Below are 25,887 nucleotides of genomic sequence, written 5' to 3' on the forward strand. Positions count from 1 at the left end.
AAGAAAGAAAGAAAGAAAGAAAGAAAGAAAGAAAGAAAGAAGAGAGAGAAGAGAAGAAAGAAAGAAAGAGAAAGAGAGAGAGAGAAAGAAAGAAAGAAAGAAAGAAAGAAAGAAAGAAAGAAAGAAAGAGAAAGAAAGAAAGAGAGAAAGAAAGAGAAAAAGAAAAGGAAGGAGCCCTCCTGGATTCCCTGAGGCTGAGTTGAGTAGCCCTTTAGCGAGGTCTCTTAGTGCCTCCTGACCCTCTTCATGGCCTGAATCACATGCCCCAGGACCTGTGTCCTTCAAGCAGAGGCCGTGGCACGTACTCCTGCACGGCCACTAAGCAAGCACAGCGCTCAGCACATGGCAGGGGTACAACACGCATTATTTGGAATGGAACCACAGAAATGCCCACAGACACCATGAGACCTGTAGAACCGAGGAACCTGTAGAACCAGCACATCCAGTGAAAAGCTGGGGCCGCAGCCTGCGCTGTCTGAATCCTGGTGCGTGTCTGCTTTTCCCCAAGCCAGGCCTCCGAGGTCAATGCTCTCTGTTGCAACTGATGGAGGAATTAGTTGTATCAGTGTTTCAAGGAGACGGAAAGTCAGCCTATGCTCTGAGACTCAGAGAGTTTGGGGCTAGCAGCCTCCTCCTGGGGCTGGCCCCTTTGCAGAGTCAGAGGACTCCTGAACCGGGAGCGGCTCCTGCAAACACACCCCTGGAACTCGGAGCCCGTGGGGCCTGGTACCAGCAGCTCCACCTGTGGCGGGGAGACCCTGGTCCTGGGCCTAACTCGGCGAGGTGCTCCCGAGAAGTGCTCCGGGAGCAGATGCCTGAGGCCGAAGGCATTTCCCTTCTCATTTCTTGTGGTTTCTCTTTCTTCGCTGGTTACCTGAAGCCAGAGGAATGTGGATCAGCCGGCCAGATGGAGGCGGAGCGCAGGCCCAGTGGACAGAAGGGCAGGCGCCACGATCCCGTCAGCACAGCTAGTGGAGGGCTGGGGAAGGAGGATGGGTGCTGGGGAGGGGGGGTCGGGGGGAGTGTGCGTGGAGGATACTGGGGGGATGGGTCGGGGGGAGTCTGTGTGGAGGGTGCTGGATGCCTGGTGTGGCATCTTCCCCACCTCTCTTCCACCTGACCGAAAGTTCCATCCTTAACTTCCCAGAGCTGCTCTCTCCAGAAGGCCATTGAGAGCTGCTATGGATTGGACTGAATTGTGTCCCCTCCAATCTCACACGTTGAAGCCCTACCCTCCAACGTGAGCATCTGATGGTATTTGAAAATGAGGCCTCTGTGAGGCCATGAGGGTTAGATAAGCTCATGAGCGGGGAGCACAGATCTGATAGGATTCGGGGTCCGTGTAAGATGAGGAACTTCTCTCCACAGGCACCTGCTCAGGGCAAGGCCATGTGAAGATGCGGGGAGGAGGGAGCCATCTGCAAGCCAGGAAGAGGGCCCTTGCCAGAACCCTAACCCTGCCAGGCCTTGATCTTGGATTTCCAGCCTGCACACCTATGAGAGAGTAACTGACGGTGGTTTAACTGCCCAGTCCGTGGCACTTTATCCGGGCAGCCCGGGGTGACTACACCGCAGCCTCCCTTCACAGATAATCTGATCAAGCTCCATTTCCTTTAATGAACCTTCATCATTAAGCTCATGAAGGCAGCAGGGACCAGCCCAGTTCTGCTTGCCATTGTCCCCCTGGCACGTAGTATAGAGCACACAAATAATAAATGTTGGGGCGCCTGGATGGTTCAGTCAGTTAAGCATCTAGCTCTTAGTTTGGGCTCAGGTCATGATCTCAGGGTCATTAGATTGAGCCTGGTAAAGGGCTACACGCTAAGTGGAATCTGTTTAAAGGCTCTCTCTCCCTCTGCCCCCACCCTGGTGCTCTTGATGCTTGCTCTCTCTCAAATGAATAAATATATAAAGAGAAGAAATAATAAATGTTAATAAAGGAATGAGCATACTGAGTGCTCACTAAGTAGTAAGCACCATGCAAAGTACTAGGGAAACCAGAAAAACTAAGGCACCATCACTTCAAGGAGACGCAGTCCAGTCTGGGAGAGACGTGTAAACCAACCATGATGATGTGATAGGCAAAGCACTCCAAAGAGGCATGGGATGGGGCACATCTAGCGTGCTGGGGCAGGACACACAGATGTGCATGCTCACACATATACCCACCACCTCTGTGCGCCCTCGTCCTGCCCCAGGATGGCAGTGGGGACAGCCTGACCCAGAAGTGAGAAACGAGTACTACAATCTGAGAAATGTTCTCAAATGGTGGCCCGTGTGAAAAGGACGTTTATGATTTCACTTGAGAAAAAAGCACACCCAGGAAGAAGGCTCCTGTTGATTCATCGATTAACAGTGTTCAAATTGTGGGAACTTGAGCAAAGACAGCTGAGCTCTACAGAGTACGGGGGTGGGGGGGGGCAGGATGAGGGGGCTGGAAGGACAGGCAACCACCAAGTGGTGATCACCTCCTAAATGATACCTGGAAACACAGACAAGGGAGCCAAAGGGAAAGTAGCAGAAGGCCTTTCAGCAGCAGCCCGCCATGGGCCTGCTGGGTACTCTTGAACCCTTAAAATGAAATCTTCAAAGAATCTTTAGGAGGAGGTGGGAAGGGAAAGGCTCCAAAACCAGCCTGACCTGGCCTTGTTGGTGTAGTCATTCACAAGTTACAAAAAGTTTTTGATTGATCTGCCTGGCATTTCTCATTTGTAAAATGGAAACACTACCTACTGGTCCCCTCAGGATGAAGAAAAGAGTAACACACACACACACACACACAGTAGGTTCACAACAAAAGTAAGATCTTACTAGCTATCTCTAATTAAGAAGCTCCAAGAAAAAAAAAAAAAAAACTGCAGTCTCAAGACAGCCCTTTGAAAGCTTGGAGAAAAGCTGGCTCCCCTTGCAGCGCGTCCTACCTCCTTGTTTGGTGATTATCCACTGGTTTTGTATCTGTCTGCCCCTCTCCTAATCTCAGGGATCCACGGGGGCCAGGAATGCATCCTGTTTGTCTGAGGCTCGTCGATCTACATGACCCTGGGCGCATCCGAGGCGCTCCTGGAAACTCTGGATAATTAATTGCACAGATGGGCAAAGCAGACGTAAACCGTCTTACCCAAAGTCACAGGAAAGATCAGCCGAGGAGCACGTTCTAGAACTTTAACCTCACAGTCCATTGACTTCTTGAGACCACATGGTTACAGACCAAACAGAACAAAGCCTCTGATCTCATCCGGGGACAGACGCATTCCTCTCCAAGTCCCCACCACATGGGAACTGCCACCCAACACTGAGCAGCCCATGTCATCTTCCTCCCTCTCAGAGGTGGCATCCACACTTTCACAAGGAGAAGCAGACACAACACTCGAAACAACTCTTAAGACACCTTCCTGCGATGTGGGCTATAAACACAGGAAGCAGCAGCTGGCTGAGCTGCCAGTAACGTTTATTTGCCAGTCAGGGTGCTAGAGCTCTGTGTGTGAGCTTAAAGCTGTCATCCAGGAACAAAAATAAACCAGTAGAGCAGCAATTGAGGCACCCTGACTGAAGGTCTAATGGAAAGGGCTTTGGCGTCAGAAACCCTAGGGTTAGGGACGCCTGGGGAGCTCAGTGGTTGAGCATCTGCCTTTGGCTCAGGGTATGATTCTAGAGTCCAAGGATCGAGTCCCAGGACAGGATCCCCACAGGGAGCTTGCTTCTCCCTCTGCCTGTGTCTCTGCCTCTCTCTCCGTGTCTCTCATGAATAAATAAAATCTTAAAAAAAAAAAAAAAAAAAAAGGAAAGAAAGAAAGAAAAGAAAAGAAACCCTAGGGTTAGAGACCCAGCTCTGTCACATATTCATGAGGCATGGTAAATCACCTTTTGAGGCCCTATTTGCTCATTTGCAAATGGGTCTATTAATACTAACTGCACGGGTTTTCAGTGAAGAGTAACCGACATAGTGTTTGTAAGGCGCTGAGGCTAGTGACTGGCACATAGGAGATGATTATAAATGGCATTTACCATCGTGGTCCTTGATGTTTCCCCAAAGGAGTTGATTATACTTATGTCCACACCAAAACCTACACGCAGATGTGTATGGCAGCTTTATTCATAACTGCCAAAACTTGAAAGCGACCAAGTTGTCCTTTATTTGGTGAATGGATAAATAAACTGTGGTCATCCAGACACTGGAATATTAATCAGTGCTCAAAAGAAATGGACTATCAAGCCATGAAGACACGGAGTGACATCAAATTATATTATCAAGTAAGAGAAGCCTATCTGGAAAGGCTGCATGGTGTAGGGTTCCAACTATATGATATATTGGAAAAGGCAAAACTATGGAGTGGCTGCAGGAGGAGGAATGCCTGGGGTTGGGGGGGTAGGGGCTAGCAAATCCTGCTATTGCATAGGCAATAGGTAGGATACAGAGGCTTTTTCAGGGCAATGAAAATACTCTGTATGACACTATAAGGATACGTGTCCATTTTACATTTGTCCTAACTCAAAAAATATATGATGCCAACAGTGAACCCCAAGGTAAACTACAGGCTTTGGGTGATTGTCATGTGTCACTATAGATTCGTTCGTTGTAACAAAGATACCACTCTGGTGAGTGGTGTTGAGGATGGGAGACGCTGGGGCATGTGTGGGGGCAAGGGGTAATGGGAAATCTCTATATTTTGTTATTAACCTAAAACACCTCTAAAAAATATTCTTTATTTTTTTTAAGATTTTATTTATTCATGAGAGACAGAGACAGAGACACAGGCAGAGGGAGAAGCAGGCTCTATGCAGGGAGCCTGATGTGGGACTCAATCCTGGGACCTTGGGATCACGCCCTGTGCTGAAGGCAGGCGCTAAACTGCTGAGCCACCCAGGGATCCCCTAAAAAATAGTATTTAAAATGCACTTCACACTGTCCAGATCTTCGGAAGAACCATGGGCCTCCAGGCAGAGTGATTTGCTAGCTCCTAGGCCATTCCACAGCACAGTCTACATCTCTGTTTCTTGGCACATAGCAGTGTGCAATGCACTTATTTGATCACGTCTCGGTCCTCCCTCATAGACTGAGGGCACCAAGGCAGCAGGGGCCATTCCTTACGCATCATTTTTTCTTTTGATCCTGGCAGAGTGCAAGCCTGATAATTGTGTGTTGAAAAAACAAACAAAACCATTCCATGAACAGGAAATCGGTGCACGGGGGAGAAAGAGGCACCCTGGACCCCGACATACAACTCTCTGATGGTGCTCCCAACATTTTGGCAGGAATCCAGCAGTGAGCAGAGAAAGGCTAAAAAAACATGGTAGTACTTCCTCCTTCATGGTGACCTTCTTCCTTTTCGTTTAAAGGAGAAAACTCCCTTTGTAGAAAGGCAATCCCAGAGCAAAGAAAACCAAACAAGGAAATAACCTTGGATTCTTTAGCAAAACGTGTTGCAACATACGTTCTCTCCATCATCAGAAACTGCAGTGACAACGGGAAGGACATCAGCCCTTCTAGAATTTTCTGTTGCAAAGAGTTCAAGGCTGACTTAAGGCTAATTCTTTTATGGCTGAAATCTCCAGCCTCCTAAATGTGTTATAAACTCAAAGCCACCCTCCTGCCCATTCTGTCCAACTTACAAGTTCTTTCTCGGGGCCGATTCTTAGGGCGGCTGTTTTACCCTGACTTGGTTACACTGGACTTGTACATCTCCTCTGCATGCGGCTCACTGCTGCTGCTTCTCTGACCCTCTGCCCACTCCCTCCGTCCCAAAGTGATCACATGCCTGGAGCTGATTCCACATCAGTGAGTATGTGCCCAACAAGTGAGTGCTTGAGGCTCACCCTTCCGAGCCCCTCGTCTGACTCCCTGAGTTCAGCACTACATGTCCCTTCAACCCTTGCGTCTGGATGATCCATTTTTAACCAACCCTGCTGGGGCTGCTCCAAAAAGGATGCCTGGGAAGGGGGTGATCAGAGAATCCAGAGACTTGGCATCAAGACATTTTAAAGACAGCAGGCTTGGAGGTCAGATCCACTCCCTCACTAGCTCTCCCTACCTCTTGGCTATCCAATATCTGTAGGCTTATGATCCTGGGATTGCCTAGTTGCACCCCTTAATAGTTTTGGGTGCATTTCATTTCTGTAGGCCTTTTTTCCTATTTTATTTTATTTATTTTATTTTATTATTATTATTTAGTTTCAGAGGTGGAATTCAGTCATTCATCAAATGCATATAACACCCAGTGCTCATTCCATCAAGTCTCCTCCTTAATGCCCATCACCCAGGTACCCCATCCCTTCACCCATCCATATTTTAAATAGAGGAAATGATCGGCTATACAGTCAGAGCTGTAGAATCATGCATGTGAAAGCACCTATCCAGAAGCTTCCTCATAAAGGACACCCTCAGATTTCATATCCTTCCACACAGACCTCAGATCCCAGGCTGGCCCAGCCTACTCCCTGCAGGGACTTCAGATATGCTCTCCAACCTAGAACTCCAATCCTTCTGAGGAGGCTGAAAAGGAAGCTCAGTCACAGTCATAACTGGCAGAGAAAATACTACCTTGGGATGCAGAGCACAGCACAGTTGGGCCACTGGTTTCCAAACTGTTTTTCTGGTGAACTAGAGTCTGCCCCCACCAAACCACTCCTCTCACCCCCAGCAATGTAACTAACCCACTGAGGTCCACAAAATAAGCATCCTCTTTTCTTACGGCAGCCCTCTAGACATCAGAGGAGAGAACCTTCCTCCCTCTCTATCTTATCACATGATATTGCAGGCTTCTGCTTGCATCTATCTTACCCAAGAGCTTGAGAGCTCCTTGTGGTCAGGGACAGGGTCTTACTCATATCAGTACCTCCAACGCTCAGCACAAATCCCAGGTGCCTGGCACCAAATCGCTGCTCAGTAACTTTTTGTTGAATTATAGGATCTTCTTTCAGACTAGGGATGCTTGGGGGCTCAGTGGTTGAGCGTCTGCCTTCAGCTCAGGGTGTGATCCCAGGGCCCTGGGATCAAGTCCCACATGGGGCTCCCCACAGGGAGCCTGCTTCTCCCTCTGCCTATGTCTCTACCTCTCTCTCTGTGTCTCTCATGAATAAATAAAATCTTTAAAAACAAAAAACCTTCAGACTAAACACAGCCCCACACTATTTGTTTCCTGGGTCAACTGAAAAAAGCAGTGGCTAGTTCCCCAGCGTGCCTAAGATGGAAAGGAGAAATTAAGAAATTCAAATGAGACTCGCCCCTTTATCTCCCATATCTTTCAGAGCCAGCTGTCTAGCAAGCATCAACCTTCTTTGTTTATTCAAGGTCCCCTGAGAGTCATTCGATTTGAAAGCCTCCACCAATTATGCTATGTTGCTGAAGTGGTTTCCCTGGCATCCAGCCCCTCTTCCCCCCGCTGGCCCACCTCCCCAGTCTGCAGGCCCGCAGGCTGGCAGCCACAGGCCATGACAGGACAGGCGCCCTTGCTGCCTCCCTGCCATGTTTTGATGGATGAAGTGACACCCAGAGGTCTGCGGTGCCTAAAGCAGTCAGACAGCAGAGGGGTAGGCCCGTCTGTTCAGCCTTACAGTTGAGAGCCCTGTGATCTTACAGTTGGATGAAGATAAGAACTTCAAACGTGCTCCTCCATCCTGATGCACAGAGTTGCTGAAGGTATGGGGGAGGCTGGAGGTCCCTAAAGGCTCATCTTGATGATCTGTTGATCTATAAGCACACCTAAAAGCTGACTCCCCGGGGTCCCCTGCCATCATCACCGCACTGCTGACGTGTCGGGAATTCTTCCTGAGAAGGAGAGTAGCTCTGTGTACTTGTGAGCCAGGAGTGGTGTGGCTGTGCGTGGAGTTCTGCACCAGGGCAAAGAGCCGTTCCACAGGCCTGGACCAACTCCTCTCATCCCCTTGTCCCTCCCCAGAACACTTATCCAATCAACTGAATGCAATGCAAATCATCCCTAGGCCCCAGGTCTTAAGGATGTTGGGAAGAGAACTTAGGAATGCACAGATTTACAGTGGCTTGTTAACTTATACCCAGAGTCCCCCTGACTGCGTCCCATATAACCCTGTGATTCCAAAGCTAGTGATCTGAACCACCGTATATCTACTATTTATTGTGCACTGAAGAGTTGGGCTCTGCACTATTTTGTGTGTATTATTTCATAGGCAAACCACCACATACTCTGTCCAAGGAGCCCCTCATGCAGGCCACGCAATAGGAGGACACTTCCTATTTCTACTGTGGAGGGTTCAATTTGCAACACAGGTAGCAGCCAGGAGGGTTCTGTAAACTCCCTGAGTATAATCCTGTGCCTGTCTTCTCAAAGTCTGGAGGTGAGATGGGTAGTGTACACACACACACGCACACACACGCGCACACACACACACACACACGCTTTCAGAAAGGATGATATCACTGTAACTCTATAGGAAATCAGTAGACAGCCAACTACACTGCAACTATTTGGGCCCAGTAAGGGATTAAACCAATGAGCAAATCAGGTTGCCTTCCTGACCCCAGTTCTACGAATCTAAGGACACCACGTTATTTCTCTGGACCTCAAGTTTGCTTCCTCCTGCTACTCTCAAACTTTACTAAACACCAGCTACACATCAACACAGTGGGTGCTGGTTAGGAACTCAGACCTGAGAATCCGACCACTTGAGGTTTGCCCCTTGGGTCTACCACTAACTAGCTGTGTGGTCTTGGGCAACTCAAAAATTTCTGTGCCTCAGTTCTCTCACCTGTAAAATGGGTATGATGACAGTTCCCATCTCATGAGGTTGTTATGAAGAATCGACAAATTAATGCCCATGCAAAGCTTTAAGATCCTGCCTGGCGCACAGTAGGCAGTCAGCGAGGATTAGCGATGTATATTAGGTGCTGGGGTTGTAGTGACGAGGGCAACGAGACAACCAGTGAGGAGTTAGGAATAGGAAAGGCGAATGAAGAGACTTGGTGGATCTCTGTTGTGTATGAAACATCACGCACTAAGAGGACATGCAGACTGAGAGTGTCACACACACATGCTGAGTAGAACAACAATGGTCCCCAAAGATAGCCTCGTCCTAATCCCCAGAACCTATGAATATGTTCCCTTCTGGGGCAAAAGGGACTTTGCAGACATGGCCAAGTTCAGCATCTTGAGCTAGAGTGTTGCAGTTGTTAGGGTCTTTCTGAGGGAGACGGTGAGGCAGGAGAGGCAGAGACAGGTGGAATCAGAAATGGGAGTGGTGCATTCTGCCAGTGGAGGAAGGGACGATGAGCCAAGGAATGCAGGTGCGCTCTGGAAGCTGGCAAAGTCAAGGAAACAGGCTCCCTCCTAGAGCCTCCAGCAAGAGCACAGCTCTGTTGCCATCTTGATTTTAGGCCATGATGTCCATTTTGGATTTCTGATCTCCTGACGTTAAGAGGACAAATGTGTGTTGTTTTAAGTCAGTAAATTTTTTGCGTAGCAATAGGAAACTATACTACAGATGCTTTTGGTCACATGTACTGTATTTCACAAAACCTCTTGTTGTTCACAAAAGCCACTTGCTAACTCATTATGACTCATGTCCCTACTTCCTAAAAGGGGTGCAGTGAAAATTTAAGCTTCCAGAAGGAAGCGTTCACTTTGATGGAACTAGCCTGTCAAGTGGCTCCTCATGTTCCTCATTCACAAAATTAGCTTCTCCGAAGCAACAGAGCTTGGTTAGGGAGGACTAGAGCAGTTCACCAAATGTCACACAAAACCAACAGTTCACAGACTCTCTGCAAGAGCCTCAAGGTACCAGGACCCAATCACTGACAAGTAGTATCACTTTACATGTACATGACTTTTGTGATTTTTATTATACGTATATACATCGCCTCATTTTGATTCATCCAACCTATCGAAATGCTTGATCAAAACCACATCCTGAAAAAGTGATGGATCCAGAATTTGAAGCCAGTCTTTTGTCTCTAAAGCCAGTCTTCTTTCCGCCATAGCAGAAGGCAACATTTGTTCTTACCCTCCTAGGCAGGTGACCGAGACAACTATGGGTCCCCTCCAACACCACCCCTACCACTGGTGTGACACTCCCTCACCCACTCAGCCCACCCTCCTTCTCAGAGGTGACCACTCCAACTGGCCATAGACAAGTTAGCTGCCTCTTCCACAGGCTGAGATCTAAACACATGGCAGGTAGAAGGAGGGGAGCCAAAGAGAAAGAAAAGGCAGAGGAACCATGCGACAGGGTTAATCAAGATAATAGTCCAGACCATTCCTCCGAAAACAGAGCCAAAAAGCCTTGTTAGCAATCTCCTTCTTAGAGGCAGAGCCTAGACTCAGGGAAGTAGCCTGGTGTATATAAAAAAGAAACCATGTTCTGGCCTTGGAGTCGGGAGGCCTAAGGTCTGCTTCTGTCACAGACCAGCTGTTGGTCTTGAAAAAGTCACTTCATTTGTTTGTTTCATTTTATTTCTATGTGAAAAGAGGAAGTTGGACTGGATAAGCTCCGCCGGCAATTCTAGCTATAGATTTCTGAGATTTTACCTCTACTGGTCTTTTCTATGCAGGAATATTCTATTTTAAGAGAGATACTGGAACCTTCTATGAGCTTCTTATTCTAGAGCAGGACCCTTCTATGGGCTTCTTCACCCTGAAGGAATTCTTCTCGTCTGTCATATGTAACTCTCAAGCCAGGGGCCAGTGATCTCTATCCTGCAGTTAAATACGAGGCACAGTCTGAGATGTGAATAACTAACATTTCTTAAACACCCTTATCTACTCACACTTTCTGTGATCTAGAGCTTTCACAAAGTATTGTGTTCAAGACATTGTTCATCTTCACAACCTTTGGCAACCCGTGAAGAGTCCTCACTCGCCAAATCACCCAAAGCGAAAACCAGATCTTCTGTGTCTGCATTGCCCATGTCCATCAGCTCTAAGCAATTCAATTCCCACAAACATAGAACCTACCACGTAAAGTACAACTTCCCTTTCTTTGGGGTAGATGTACTTTCGCCAGCCTTGATTCAAGTATGTTCATTTCAAGGTCTTCTGCTTGTTTTCTTCTCCCTCTGCTTTCCTCTAGCATTTCCTTCCAGAGCACCCAATAAAGCCACTGCCCATTCATATTCCACATATCCCCACTCATCTCCAGGCTGTAGGTGAGCACAGGAGACCCATGTGCGCAGGACAACTTGCAGTGACTTAGAAGACTGGACAACACCTTCCCTTGGGACACAGAAGTTGCTCTGGTCCCTGGCCACTGGCCACCTCATGAATCCTGATGTCTCACAAACAGAGCATAGATCCCCAGCATTCCTTGATGAGCTATTTCTGATGGCGAGGTGCTGGTGGCGGGAGCTTACTAAAGAGAAGAAATTGGAGAAAATGAGCTTAGAACATGGCAGGCTGAGTTGTCAGCAGTTGGGAACCAAAGAAAGGAGGAGCTGAGAAGGTTTCTCAATGCTTGAGCCACAGCACCTAATGCCTTGACTGGTATGCAGTGATCATCGGGAGAGGTTTGTTGAATAAAGAAGTGAAGGAAGGGGAGCTCCAGTGAGGATGATCAGGTGATCTCGGCATGGGTTCCAGTGAGGGCAGGTAAGTTCAGATATGGCTGGGTGGAGGGGGGGGGTACCGAGGTACAGGAGGGGGAGCATGTAAAATCTCTAGCAGGGAGGGAATTCTAAAGGGAAGATGATTATTCCATCAGAGATTCCAGGTAATTTACAGTCAGATCTCAGCTGCCTGTTTCAGAAAGAAGATTCCAGCTGTCCAAGGAGGGAGCTATGAGAGAGTGGGGCAGGATCCCAGGGTCCTGATCCTCAGGAGCTTGGGCGTGCCCAAGAGGATTACCAGAAACCCTACAGAGAGGCTTTGGAATCTTCATCTGGGAACACCTCATTCACAACCAACAACTTCACTCACTTTGGAATTGCAAAGGTAACAGAAGGTTTTGTTGACCTCAATCTTGTTCATGAAACTCTCTTCTCCCCTGTCTTCTTCCACAACACCTGTCATTTTGTCCTTTCCCTGCCTCTTGAACCATCCCTCTTAGCTTCCTTCACCTTCTTTCTTCTCTACCCACCAGCTGGTCCCCCACAGTGCTATCCTGGTGGGTTGGCTCCTTTCCTTTTCTTTTCACTCCATTCTTTACACCTACTGCCATGCCTTCTGCTGCCATCGGTTCCTGGCCCGACCTCCCCTCTGAGCTCCGGAGCCCTATTTCCTGATCTGTGTACTCACAGAACCTATAACATGTCTCAGAGCACACTCATCACCTCATCCTCTACGTCACCCAACCTCCTGGGTGTCCTAACTTGGTTAGTAACATCTCCACCTCCACCTTTCTAGTCTCCCAGGCTCGAAACCTTGGGCTACCTCTCTGCTATCCTCTTCTTCCCACTCAGTGGCTCATAAATCCCATCAATTCAATGTCAAAAATATCTCTAGAATCTGGTCCTTGTTCCCCTTAATCCAAGTACTACTCATCTTCCACCTGAACCTTCTCACCGGCTTCCATGTATGGTGGTGTTCTGCTCTGCCTCATCCTTTTTTTTTTTTTTTTTAATATTTTATGTATTTATTCATGAGAGAGAGAGAGAAAGGCAGAGACACAGGCAGAGGGAGAAGCAGGCTCCCTGTGGGACCCCGAGATCACACCCTGAGCTGAAGGCAGATGCTCAACCACTGAGCCACCCAGGCATCCCTGCTCTGGCCCACTCTTTACAGACTTCTCTCTTTAAGAAGTTATTTCCCACAACCTCCAGGAAGCAGTCTGGTCCTAACTAATCTCACCACCTCACCTCTTACTACTTCGCTGCCTCCTTCCCACCAACCCCAGCCCCTTGGGCAGCTTGCTCTGAAGTCAAGCTGTTCCTTCGACTGGAATCCCTCCCCCCTCCTCTCCTCTCCATCCAGGAAAATCCCTACTCATTACTTAAGGTCTGCCTTAATTATCACCTCCTCTTCTTTCCTCAACTCTCTCAAGTTACACTAATTGTTTTTTCTGTGATCCCACAGGGTTTTTTCCAAACCTCAACTACAGCAATAATCCTACTGTTATATCACATTTAAGATTTCTATGTCCTTCTCTCTTGAGGAAGGCTGAGCTCTTGGAGAAGAAAGATACCCTTCGCATCCCTAACAAGCTCCTGGCACAGAGGAGGCACTCAGTAAATGTCCAGGGGAAGAGCGAACAAAGTAACGTCAATAAAGTCAGGCCCAACTATGGGCCAGCTATGTCTTTTAGTAGCCACCATGTTTCCTCTTCTAAGCTAGATGGTAACAGAAGGAGAAGGTGAAGAGTGATGAGTAGAGTCAAGAGACCCAAGTTTATTTATTTATTTTTAAGATTTTATTTATTTATTCATGAGAGACACAGAGAGAGGCAGAGACACAGGCAGAGGGAGAAGCAGGCTCCCTGGGGGGAGCCCGATGTGGGACTCAATCCCAGGACCCCAGGATCAAGACCTGAGCCAAGGGCAAACGCTCAACCACTGAGCCACCTAGGCACCCCAAGATACCCAAGTTTAAATTGAAATCTGCTCTGTCTTCACATGTGGTATAATATGAAATCATTCAACTGGTCCACTGATCTTCCCAAACTCCCACCTCTCAAACTGCTGCCAATCTTGTTCACACCTTGAATTTCCCACAGGGCTCCCTGGTCTGCTTACAGCCCCCTCCTCCTCTCCTCACACACACACACGCCCTGCTTCTATCTCTTGGAGCACATGATCATATGTTATCATAATTTTCTGCCTTCCACACTAGATTGCCAGCTCCTGAGGGCAGAGACCATATATAAGGATACTTTGTCCTCCTTCTCGCTCCCGTTGCAACAGGCTATCATAGTTGCCCATAAATATGTGGTGAAGTAGGTACATATTTAAAAAAAAAATGGCATTGCCAAGGAAACGTTTGATGGAGACACATGCCATATTGGGTTGCTGTTTTTTAAATTTTGTTGAAGTCCCGTTGACACACAATGTTATATGAGTTCCAGGCATACGACATAGTGATTTGGCAAGACTGTATGTGATGCTGTGCAAGTGCGGCCACCGTCAGTTACCATACAACACTACTACGTGTGGTACCATTGCCTATATTCCCTGTGCTGTGCCTTTTACCCCTGTGACTTATTCATTCCCTAACTGGAGGCCTGTGCCTGTATCTCCCACTCCCCTCCACCCATGTGGCCCATCCCCCCACTTTTGGCAACCATCAGTGTTGTTCTCTGTATTTATGGGCCTGTTTCTGCTTTTTGTTTGTTTGTTGATTCACTGGTTTTGTCTTTTAGTTTTTACATATATGTAAAACCATATGGTAACCCCCTGGATTTTTTTTTTCTTCTTCTTCTTGTCTCGTTCTTTGGATTTCATTTGTCAAGATATATCAGAAGAGGCCCCCGAAGACACAAAAAAAAAAAAAAAAAAAATCACACTGGGTTGAAGTGGCTACAGACCTTGGACAAAGTATTTGGTATCCTCGCAGGCAATAGAGGGATGACCCTCTCTCTTTTCCTGTTTGCTTCATAGGGTGAAGCCTAATAAGGTTTGGGTAAGAAAGGACTAGGAAAAAAAAAAAGGGGGGGAGAGGAATAACGAGGAAGGGAGGCAGGGAGGGAAACACAGGGAAGAGAAGGCAAATGCGTTGTGATTGAACTGGTTTCCCCAGGGTGGGCGAATCTGCTTAGGCAGAAAGCAGACAAATGCTGGGTCCCCCAGTCAATTCAAGGACAGGCTAGTTAAGAGATGACGTAGGAGATGCTTCTGGTTCAGGACTCCAGCAACTCTGCCGTTCTGAGTGCGTGGGTCCCTGTTTCAATGGACTGCACACAAAAGCAGCCGTCGGAGGCAGACTCCTTCCCTGCTCGGTGAGTGCCTCCTAGCCAAGATCAGAGAGTAAACGCTTAGAGAGTGAATGCTCACCGCAAATGTTTTTGAGTGGGGCGCAGGCCACACGGAAGCAGGATCCTAAACAAGCCTGCTACCTGATTCACAGAGAAGGTTGATCCCACAAAACCTAAAAAGAAATCTGAAATGTTCGGCTGCCTCTGGCCATCTGTGCCATCAGCTTCCCCTTGGCATTTTCCAGACTGCTGCTCGCTGCTCACTGCCGGTGTTTCCTCCAGCGTCCCACCGTGTGTGGCAACAGCCCTAGTCCTGGTGGAGTTCACTGCCACTGTTGCTTCATGTACGAGAATGTTCACACTTCCACTGGGGCAACGAACACAATGTCAATTGTTACACAAACAGCTGGTGGCTTCCAGGAGGGAAGGTGGCCCTTTCATTAAAAGGTGTCTGTGAGAGGGGCGCCTGGGGGGGCTCAGTGGTGGAGGGCCTGCCTTCGGCTCAGGGCGTGATCCTGGGGTCCTGGGATCGAGTCCCACATTCCCCGCAGGGAGCCTGCTTCTCCCTCTGCCTGTGTCTCTGCCTCTCTCTCTGGGTCTCTCACGAATAAATATATAAAATCTTTAAAAAAAAAAAAAAACAAAAACGGTGCCCATGAGCAATTTATGTCCCCCCAGGGGTTGGGCTCAAGGCACTAACCTCTTCTTTCATTTAACTAGCACTTTGGTTGTTTTATGCAAGAAAGCACATTATGTACCAATTTGAAAATTATACTATTGTATACTACTTAAATGACCCCCCCATTGTAATTCGCTCCTATCGTTCTTTCTGTTTATTTACTCTGTTTATAATAATAATAAATAATCAGTCCTGAAGAGTTCTCTTTAAAGGGAGGAGAGAAGAATTTGACGGTAAAGCACTCGGGGAAAATAAAACAAAAACTGAAAAGCTAAATGCTCTGGAACTGAAAAGCCTACGAGAAGCAGTGGAAACCTCCTGTGCTGTCCAAAAACACTTGTCCGTGTCACCCTCGAGTCCCCAGAATGCCTGGGATGCGATTGACTTCGATCCCTTTTAGAGTTGGGAAGACTGAGGCCTGGGGAAGGACAAAGATGGGGGTGAACCCACTTTTAGAGTTGGGAAGACTGAGGCCTGGGGAAGGGCAAAGATGAGGGTAAACCCACTTTTAGAGTTGGGAAGACTGAGGCCTGGGGAAGGGCAAAGATGGGGGTAAACCCAAACAGCCAGTAAGGGAGGGCAGAGCAAGAGCGCAAAGCCAGGGTCTGAAAGAAAGACAAACTAAATTTGCTTTCCGTTACCACTGGGCTGCTGGTGGGGTGTGAGCTGAGTGCAGAGGCTTCACACTATCTGTAAAGTGTTGTTCACCCAGGCCTAGAGAAAGCACACCTGCTCCTCAAAGGGTCACTGTGGGGGATGCGCAGCCAGCTAGAGAGAGTGCCAGGCTGCCTCTGACAGCTGACTTCAGAGCGCCAGGTGGTGAAACTTGGCACTCATCTTTCCCTCCTGAGAAGCACACAGAATTTAGTAGGATACCGGGCACATAGTAAGAGCTCGGGGCAATTTCCAGATGTTCATCTGAGGCAGTCACAAGAGGCCGCATCGCCATAGACAGTAGGTGGCAAAGAATATGCGGGCAAAGCGTCATCAGGAAAATGGGGATGAGAGCGAGAGGGGCCAACAAGAAAGGTCTCCTATCCCAAAACCCTGAGCACCTGATGGAAGGCCTGGAGGCCTGCGGCCAGCGCTCCATCTGTCCATCCCTCCTCCAAGGACTTCTCCCATAAGCCTCTGAGGGACACCCAGAGGTGGCCCCTGAGAAAATCCTCCAAAGAAGAAGACAAGAGCTTCCAGCCCTGATGGGGACCACAAGCATCTTCACTCTCCAGCAGCCACTCGGTCCTGCTGGGACTGTGCCCATCACAGTGCAGGGAAGCCATCCTTGAGTGGGATGGTTTTTTTTTTTTTTTCCCCTCCCTCTCCAGGGCTGGAGTCTGATTCCATTTGAGACTAATCAGAAGACGACCAGATGGCACTCCGCAAATCCCCAACCCAGGCCATTTATTATAATCAGCAGCTTGGGCAGCACTGGCTGTGCCGTGGGCCTGCTTCTACTCAGCCTAGCACCCCTCGGGGCGCTCTGCAGACCTGGGTGCAGGGAAACTGAACCCAAGTACCGAGGGAAGGCGCAGCCCCACCTCCTCCTCACTACCTTACGCCCACTGTGCAGTGAGGACCAGGGAGAGGACCCGCGGAGCCATCCCCAGGGACCAGGTGACAAAGGAGCCTCGCCCCCAGAGTAGCAGGTACATCCAGGTGGACGTGACAGTCAGCCTGTGAAAGCCACAGACTCTGGGGCTGTTTGCAGGGAATGGCACCGCTGGCCTTGCTTGACAACCGTCCCTCAAGGTAAGTACTGTTATCATCAACATTTCACAGGCCAGGAAATTCAAGCACTGGCCCTGCCAGCAACTCGCCCAAAGTGTCCCCGGCTGTCAGACCAGCCACAGTCTAGACTTCTGTGTCTCAGGCAGAGAGTGGGGGGGCCTCCTCGGTTCCCCGCCGCCCAGGCAGAGGGACGCCCCGTCACACACACAGACGCACGCGCGTAGCAGGTGCCTGCTGGGATTCCTGGTGACACTGACACCTCTGCCACCACTGTCACCGGCCGGAGGAGAGCTGGCAGGAGATGCAGATTCCCTAGGTTGGTTGCTTTTCTGAAAAGCCAAGCCATTAGCTCTGAGAACTAATTATTGCGCACTCAGTGGAAAGCAGCTGGAGTTTGAGGCAGCTGAGGCCAGGGGGCGGGGTGGTGACAAAAACCACAGGGCAGAGTCACGAAGCACGATGCTCTTCACTGTGGCGCTTAACTCTTCTGAACCTTAGTTTTCTCATGAAACTATCAATGTCTGAGCCTTGATAGTAGTGATGCATACAAATCTGCTTTGTCATCTCTAAAGTGGCCTAAAAACCTAGGGTAATATTATTAGGGCATTGTGGAATTTCCATAGAAGCTCTGTGCAAGGGGTTACAATGACATTACCAACAAGTTCAGATACATAGAGATCTACTATCAATAAAAGGAGGTGAACTACCAATTCGGGCAACATCATGGAATAATCTTGAAAATACTAAGCTGAAGAGGGACACCTGGGTGGCTGGTGGCTGAGTGTCTGCCTTCAGCTCAGGGCATGATCCCGGGGTCTTGGGATCGAGTCCCGCATCGGGCTCCCCGCATGGAGCCTGCTTCTCTCTCTGCCTGTATCTCTGCCTCTCGCTCTGTGTCTCTCATGAAAAAATAAAATCTTTAAAAAAAAAAAAAAAACTAAGCTGAAGGGAAGAGGCCAGGTGGGCATAAGAGTATGCATGGTAGGATTCCACTTACATGCAGGGCTAGAAAATGCAAATACTAATATATAGTTCCCCAGGAAGAGGGTGCAGGAGTGAAGGACTGTAAAAGGGGCACAAGGAAAGTTCTAGGGGTGACAGGCAGGTGCTGGGTCTGGCGGTGGGTGTATGCATTTGTCAACCGGGTCAATCTGTAAATAGATTTAGTTTACGGTAGATAAGTGATAACTCAATAAAGCTAAAAATAAAAATGCACGTCAAAGTCTCCCCTTGTGAACCAAGGCCTCTGTACAGGCTGGGAAGTGCACTGGGCTTGCAGTTTTAGCTCAGGACTCTCATGGTGACCGGGCCCCTCGCAAGGCAAGTTCCCAAGCTCCTCCAAACCTTCAGCCTCTTCATCTTTAAAATGAGGCTCGCAGCCAGGGTGGCTCAGCAGTTTAGGGCCGCCTTCAGCCCAGGGCCTGATCCTGGAGACCCAGGATCGAGTCCCACACGTCAGGCTCCCTGCATGGAGCCTGCTTTTCCCTCTGCCTGGGTCTCTGCCTCTCTCTCTCTCTCTCCTCTCTGTGTATTCTCATGAATAAATAAATAAATAAAATATTTTTTAAAAAATGAGGCTCGCAGGATGCCTCGGTGGCTCAGCTGGTTAAGCTCTGCCTCCTTCAGCTCAGGTCATGACCCAAGGGTCCTGGGATCGAGCCCCACATCGGACTCCTACTCAGGGGGAGCCTGCTCCTCCCTCTCCCTCTGCTCCTGCTTGTGCTCTTGCTCTCTCTCAAATAAATAAATCTTAAAAAAATAATAAAACAAGGCTTTCATCCTGTGCTTTACCTCACAGGACTGCAGTGCCAACAGAATGGGCTATTTGGTGCAGGTGAGAGCCATTTTCCAACTGCAAAATAACACACAGATGTAGAGGGCTGTTGTGTGGGTGCATGGTGAGGCCGGGTAGCTGAGAGTTCTTTGCGCTGTCCACCTGTAAGGTCCCTTTGGCTCCAGGTGGGCCACGGTTTGCCTTCTCTCGCTACTCAAGGCCCCGGGGAAAGCGACTAGGCCCCAACCCAGGACCGGCCACCCGTCAGACGCTGAGTGGACCAAGTACTTTGAGAGGATCCATTGTCAACCTAGCAGGTAAGCTGGAGAAGGCCTGAGAAACTGGATACTTTCATTCATGGGCCCTGCAAGGTGCCTGTCGGTTCCTCGTCCCGCCAGCTCTGAGGATGTTTCTATCTCTGGGCAGCGAGGCATAGCTAACGCCACTACTGTTCAAAGCAGTCAGTGGTGCTTGTTCCAGCACTTTCCTTCTTCCACCGTCCTGCTCTTGAACCAGGCATTGTTCAAATATTCTCCATAGGAAAGAAGGTCGGCCTAATAGCACATGTAAATATTTGCTGGAGCCTACAGCCAGCAACCACCCCACCTCCTTTTCTTCCCATCCAACACAATGATACCGTAATCCTATCTGTCCAGTGTCCGCATTATATTTTTAAGTATTCTAAGTCCTTTCCTGCCCGTGACTCATTTTTGTCTTCACAGAGCCTCGTTGAGTTACACAGGACAGGTGTCACCGTGCACAGAAGCTGATCAGGATATTGAGGAAAACAGAAGTCCTACAAGCTTCCTCTGTCAGGAGCTGGACTAGCACTTGGGCCATGGAATCCCTGCCACCGTGTACTCTTGCAAGACTGTATCTCTCGATCATTAGCAAACCTTAGAGTCATTTGCTAGAGACAGAGTTCTAGCGTCACAGGCAGCCTCAAACAAACCCAAACAAAACAAAATAAAAGGTCAGAGGTGTATCAGCAAAGACTCCTCAAATTCACTGGTTAAGTGATGCTCCCACAGTTGGCCTCAAGCTGCAGAAGAGATCAGAGATAAGAGTCTCACTCCCCCACAAACCACAGAGGCCAGTAGGGGAAGGTGTGGAAACAGGTAGCAAAGCAACAATCCCCATGAGAGTTCCCCTCCTGCCTCCTCTCCTGACCCCCGGGCATCCTCCTCCCCGAGGCCTTTGCTATGCACATGGTTCCCTTTCCTTCCGACCAATCTCCCTCTGGTCTTGACCAAGCTAGATCTTTATTTTTAGAACTTTCGGAACAGGAACTTTTAGAAGAGCTGATAGGTATAGAAAAAAAGGGGGGGGGGGAGAGGGACAGATCATGTTGGTCCCTTGAAGGTTTCCTCCCTGAGGCTTCCCTAACACCTCCTCACCTTATGCTCACATTCACACACACACACACACACACACACACACACCCTGAAAAAACCGCCACTTGTCAATCCTCCAAATGGCAGGTCTTTCTACAGCAGTGTTTTTGAACCGAAGGTAATAGGGTGGGATGGAAAAAACCTAACACAGCTCGGGGGAGTTATGAGCTAGAAGGAACATACCCTGAGGTCACCCTGCTGGCTCAGCACTCCTCTCCCTTAGCTCTGTTGAGCAGTTAATAAGCATGTACTAATTAATTCCGTTCCCCTCAGAGAGAGCCAGTGAGGCCTGGAAAGGGTAGGTGACTTATCCAAGACCACAGCCTGGGCTGGAATGGGACCTGGGCCTGGCTGGCCGGAGCTCTCTGCCCGCCCCTCAGAGCCCCGTGGAAGGTCCCTTCCTGCTGCTGCAGGACACCAGACCTGGTCACACCCAAAGGGAAACCAGAGCTGTAGCCTTGGCTACTGCATCAGCCTCTCCAAAGGGCCATGTTCCAGACATCGCTCTCATCCCTTCTCAAGGCATCCCAGCCAGATCACCCACAACCCAGGAAACTGTCTCTGCTCCCTGCTGCTTGCAAATTTCTTCATGTGCCTTCCTCCAGGCGTAAGGCCTAAGAAAGAGGCTTCTCAGAAGCTCAGCCTGATGCCCTGGCTGTCTGTCTTTTCAAGTTGGCAGCCCTGGTGAGAGGAGAACTAGATCAGGTGACAGCCAAGGGCTCCGCCCCCTCCCAGGCAGGGGCTCTGATGGAGACCGAACAGCAAAGCCAACTTCCCTCCTGCTCAGACTGTTCCATCAGGACCCACTCGGTCACCCCTTCAGTAAAAAGAGGCAGTGCTAGTCAGAATGCTCAGAGCTGTGATAGGCTGAAAAGAGCTCCCCAAAAGTTCTCCGAGTCCTAATCCCTGGAACCGTGAACATCCCCATATGGTAAAAATAAAAAAGAGGAAAAAAAAAAACAAACCCGTTTTGTAGATGTGATAAAGGATCCTGAGATGGAAGGGCTAACCTGAATTATCTGGAGAAGCCCTAAGAGCAGTCACTCTTAAAGTAAAAAGGCAGAAGGAGATCTGACACAGACAGCTCGGCAATGGGACCGGGTGGGCAGAGATCGGAGTGATGCCACCACGAGCCAAGCAATGCCAGCCGCCACCAAGACTTAGATGAGGCAAGGAGTGGATTCTCCCCTGGAACCTCCAGAGGCAGCACAGCCATGCTGACATCTGATTTCAGCCCAGTGACCCTGATTTAGGGCTTCTCGCCTCCAGAACCAGGAGAAAATAAATCTCTGTTGTTTTAAGCCAGCCAATTTGTGGTCATTTGTTCTAGCAGCCACAGAAACGAATGCGGTAACAACTAACGCTTAATAATCTTTCACAATGTGCCAGGCATTGCAACTAAGCATTTCGCTTACATTAACTCATTACATACTGGCTCTGGATGTGAGGTTAAGCAGACGCACCGTGGATCCAAATCTCAACCTTATTGCTTGGTGTTGTGACTCTGGGCAAGTTATATAACCTTACTAAACCTCTGTTTCTAAATGCATAAGATGGGCATGTGTGTTAGCTTTCTCACTGTGTTGCTAGGGCACAATGGTTAATAAAGGTAAAGCGCTTAGAATAGTATATCATAAATATTCAACAAATGCTAGCCGTTAGGAGATCTCAGGGGTTGAGCCAGTCAAAATTAGACCATCATGCTAATCTGTGGGGACATGGACGAGGCCTCCCGGACCCAGTGCAGGATGAAAGATGCCCCTTGAAAGCAGGTCTGAATAGCAAACACGACAGTCTGAGGAGTTCACCTAAGTATTTCTTCCCTACATTGAGCAACTTAGGTCCTTAATGTTGGCCTAGATGCCAAGGACTGTGCTAATTCTGCAGCATTGCCCAGCAGACTCCCCAGGCCCCACCTCCCGTGCTTAAGGAGAGGTGTGCACGTCCATCAGCCAGAATCAGGGCATACCTTGCAGCATCCACACCTGACACAGCCCTGCAGAGCCCACCGAATTTTCCCTCCTTAATGGAAAACGAGCCCCACTGCTTGGAAGTCAACCCAAGTCAAAAGCATCGGCCTATTTCCTGTCTTCCCAAGGGCCCACTTTCCTGACTGTCCCAGCCGGCTGGGTGGAAAGGTAAAACCAGGGGTGTGCTTTTGGCTCCGGGTTCACAGCCAAGTTTGCAAAGAATAGAGTAAGCGAGATCTGCCCAGAGGCTGGGGAAGGGTAACCTAGACTTACTACCTGAAAAAAAGAGGGAGAAAAAAAAATTTTTTTTTTTCATTAACTTGGCCCTTTCTGATAAAGTTTGCCCAACTCTGCCGTTCAGGTGATGTCATTCAAAGAAGCAGCGCCCCCACCGGATCGCAGGCCTGGTGTCCCCTACCTAAGAAATCCGCACGGAGAAATTAACCAAGGGAGGAGGGCCCGGCCGCCCCGCCACCCGGCCACCCGGCCACCCGCCCACCCGGCCACCGGGCCACCCGGCCACGGCTTCCTCCTCGGCAGGGTTCCAGCCCCACCGTCTCGGCTGAGCAGCTTCGGGAGCTGGAGAAGCCTCCTGCAGCCGCCGCCTTGCGCGGGCGGCCAGGCCTCTTCCCAGCGGGCTGCAGGGACAGCCACCTGCGCTCCGGGCCCTTCCCCACCCCACCCCACCCTCCGGGGGCAGAAGGATGCGGGGCCACAGCTCCCTTCCCTACTCTCAGGCACCCACAGATTTCCGCGCTGCCGTCACCACTGACGAGCACCCGGTCCCCAGGAGGGATCGCGTCTCCTTCTCGTTCCATCTCCCCATCAATGAACGCGCAGCAACACCCACGCTCCCGCTCCTCCTACTCCGGAGGGGGCCCGAACCCGAGCGACGTCCGGAGCTGGAAGCCGCGGCACGGAGAGCGCCGGCCCCTCCGCGCCCCTTCCCGGCCCTCGGAGGGCCCTAAGGCGGCCCAGCGTCCCGCACCCGGAGGGGGGCCCCGCCTCCCCGGGGAGCCCGCGCGACCCGGCGCCGCACCTGGGGACCCGCCCGGCGCAGGCAGGCGCGCCCCTCGGCCCGGCCGCCCGCGCGCCCCGCCCCGGCAGGTGGGGGCAGCGGGGAGCGCGCCGCCCGTGCGGCGGGCGCGGGGAGGCGAGCCGGGGCGAAGCCGGGCGCGCGGGGGCGGGGCGCGGGGCGCGGGGCGCGGGGCAGCCACTTACGCGCGGGCTCTGGGGAAGCCCATGGAGAGCAGCACGTCCAGCGCCGACCCATGCTTGATGGTGCCCGCGCGCTGCTGGCGGCTCCTGCGCGGGGTGACTTTGCTGTACAGCTCGTCTCTCGCAGCCATGCCGAGCGGCCCGGGGGCGCCGTACTGAGCCATGGCTCAGCGGCCAGCCATGCCGGGGCCGGGGCCGGGGCCGGGGCCGGGGCCGGGGCCGGGGCCGGGGCCGGGGCCGGCGCCGAGCCCGAGCCCGAGCGTCCGGGGAGCCGCGGAGGGGCGCGGGGGCCGGGCGGCGGCGGGAGCGGGAGCGGGAGCGGGAGCGGGAGCGGGAGCGGGAGGCGGCGCGCGGAGCTTCCCCGGGGCCGAGGCGGACGCTTCCTGGTGAGGCCCCCGGGCTGCACGGGCCGGGCCGGCCGTCAGCTGCTCGCGCCCCCGGGGCCCCCCGCGCGGCGCCCGCAGCAGCCCTCGGCCCGCCGCCCCCTTCCCTCTCCGCTCCCAGCGGTCCGGGAATTTGCAATGAGTAATTTTTGAATGGATCAAAAAGGAAAAGGAGCCCGGTGGGCCGGCCCTGCCTCGCCGTCCCGGGCCCCGCCCCTCTCTTAAAGCGACCGCGCGGCCGAGCGCGCCCCGGGGCCGGGCAGGGCGGGCGCGGCGGGGCTGCGGCGCGGAGGGTCCCCACCGCCGGGGGCCGCGCGCGCGCCTGGGCCCGGGGAGCCGCGCCCGGGCCCCGCCTTCGCCGCCGCCTGCGCCTGCAGCCCGCGGGGCCTCCGGACGCCGCAGCGAGCCGCGCCAAGTTTCGTGTGGTTCCTGCGGTTCCAGACGGGTTAATCATGGAAATTGGGCGAACTGATGGATGGCATTAATGACCCAGAAGGCCAAGCCCAGATAAAAGGTTTTGCTTCCGAAAGACCCTGCAACATCCGGAGCGCGGTCATGGCCCTGGGCGCCAAGCCCCCACCAGCCGGCCGACGGGCCACCCTGAACACCTGCCAGGCTGTCCAGGGCTGAGATAGCGACTTCGGGACAAAGATAGGGAGCTCTCGGGCTCTCCGGCCTGGGAGGGGGAAGGAAGGAGAGAGAGAGAGGGCAGGGTGGAAAAAAAATTTTAAAAAAAGAAGAGAAAGGGGAAGATGGAAGGAGGAAGGAGGAGGACAGGGAAAGTGGGAAGTGGAAGGAGGGGGCGGAAGAAGGAACAGAGAAAGAACACTTTCTAATTTTAAAAGGTGTTCAAAAGGGAAGGGGTAGGTTTTCGTTAGGGAGTGAGCACCTCGTCAATGAAAGGATTCAAGGAAAGACTAGTCATCTTTGCTCCGTGCTGACGTAAGTGAATTTGCATCGTAGGTTGAACAAAACTACTCCCACCCCAAAGAAGGCGGGAGTCTGAACCACACTCACCCCCCCCACACACCCCCCATAACCACACACCATGAACTGGGCTTAGGGGTCTTTATGCTCTTTCATTTGGAGGCAAACTTATTGTCGTCCTCAGTCAAGGACAAGGGCTTGGTTTCATGGAAAAGAGGAAGAGTAAACCTTCGCTGCTCTTTTTCAGGTAATGATAATAATAGTGCTACCTACCGTTTATTGGACTCTCGTGCCAGTCATGGTGCTAAGCATAGTAAATGAATTGACCCATTGAATGTTTATGACCCTTATGGGGTGTGTACAATTACCCCGGTTTACAGATGGCAAAACTCAGCTCAGAAAGCTTGAGGAAGATCATAGAGAGCTGGTAAGTGTATGTAAGGAAAGCTTTTATCCACTGTGGTGCCCCGGTAAGTTGCTTCTCTGTCCTCTACAGCCCCACGCCCTCAACTGTGTGCAGCATAGTAACCTAGCTCACGCACCTGGGGTTCTCCAGAAGAGTCAACTCCTTTCCCTGCCTGGAGCATGGGGAAGGGATGGTGACCAGAACTCACAGAACAGTTTTTTTTTTTTTTTTTTTTTTTGATGCTGGTTTGTAAGGCATCTAAAAGGTTTTACCAGGGGAAATGACACAGCTTAAATCTCTGGGGCTAGCATCGCTTTTCTAAAGAATGTCCAGTGATGTTAAAAATGGGGAGATAAGGGCTACCAGGGATTAAGCACCCATGTGCATAATTTTCCCTTCTGCTTGTATAAGGGATGAGGGAAAGTTCATGCTTCCTGGGTGAGGGCTTCTGCCAGAGTTGAGGAAGCTGCCTGGAGCCTTGCAGAGTGCTTTTCCAGATCATGAAGCAAAAAGACAGTACTGGGCTGAGGAAACCATACCTAGTAGACTGGCCTCTGGGGAGCGTATTCAGTAAAGGATGCTGGACCTTTCCCAATATTCTGA

General features: G+C 50.8%; 1 protein-coding gene and 1 long non-coding RNA gene across 3 annotated transcripts in view; one reads left to right on the forward strand and one right to left on the reverse strand.

Annotated features, from left to right (window-relative positions):
- Nucleotides 1–23,976, reverse strand: part of UBASH3B (ubiquitin associated and SH3 domain containing B) — a 138,691-nt gene extending 114,715 nt beyond the window's left edge. Inside the window, exon 1 of one of the 2 annotated variants that reach the window (XM_025999032.2) lies at nucleotides 23,572–23,976. In XM_025999032.2, the coding sequence (XP_025854817.1) occupies nucleotides 23,572–23,623 (52 nt within the window). In that variant the 5' untranslated portion in view covers nucleotides 23,624–23,976. The remainder of the gene's footprint in view (nucleotides 1–23,571) is intronic. The other variant, XM_025999031.2, reaches the window with a different exon arrangement.
- Nucleotides 16,441–21,344, forward strand: LOC140594685 (uncharacterized). The gene is made up of 3 exons (XR_011995789.1): nucleotides 16,441–17,233; nucleotides 19,206–19,303; nucleotides 19,709–21,344. It is a non-coding gene; the product is annotated as an uncharacterized lncRNA (long non-coding RNA).
- Nucleotides 23,977–25,887: the final 1,911 nt, after the last annotated feature.

The sequence above is a fragment of the Vulpes vulpes genome, chromosome 12 (assembly GCF_048418805.1).
Source record: "Vulpes vulpes isolate BD-2025 chromosome 12, VulVul3, whole genome shotgun sequence".
NCBI lineage: Eukaryota > Metazoa > Chordata > Mammalia > Carnivora > Canidae > Vulpes > Vulpes vulpes.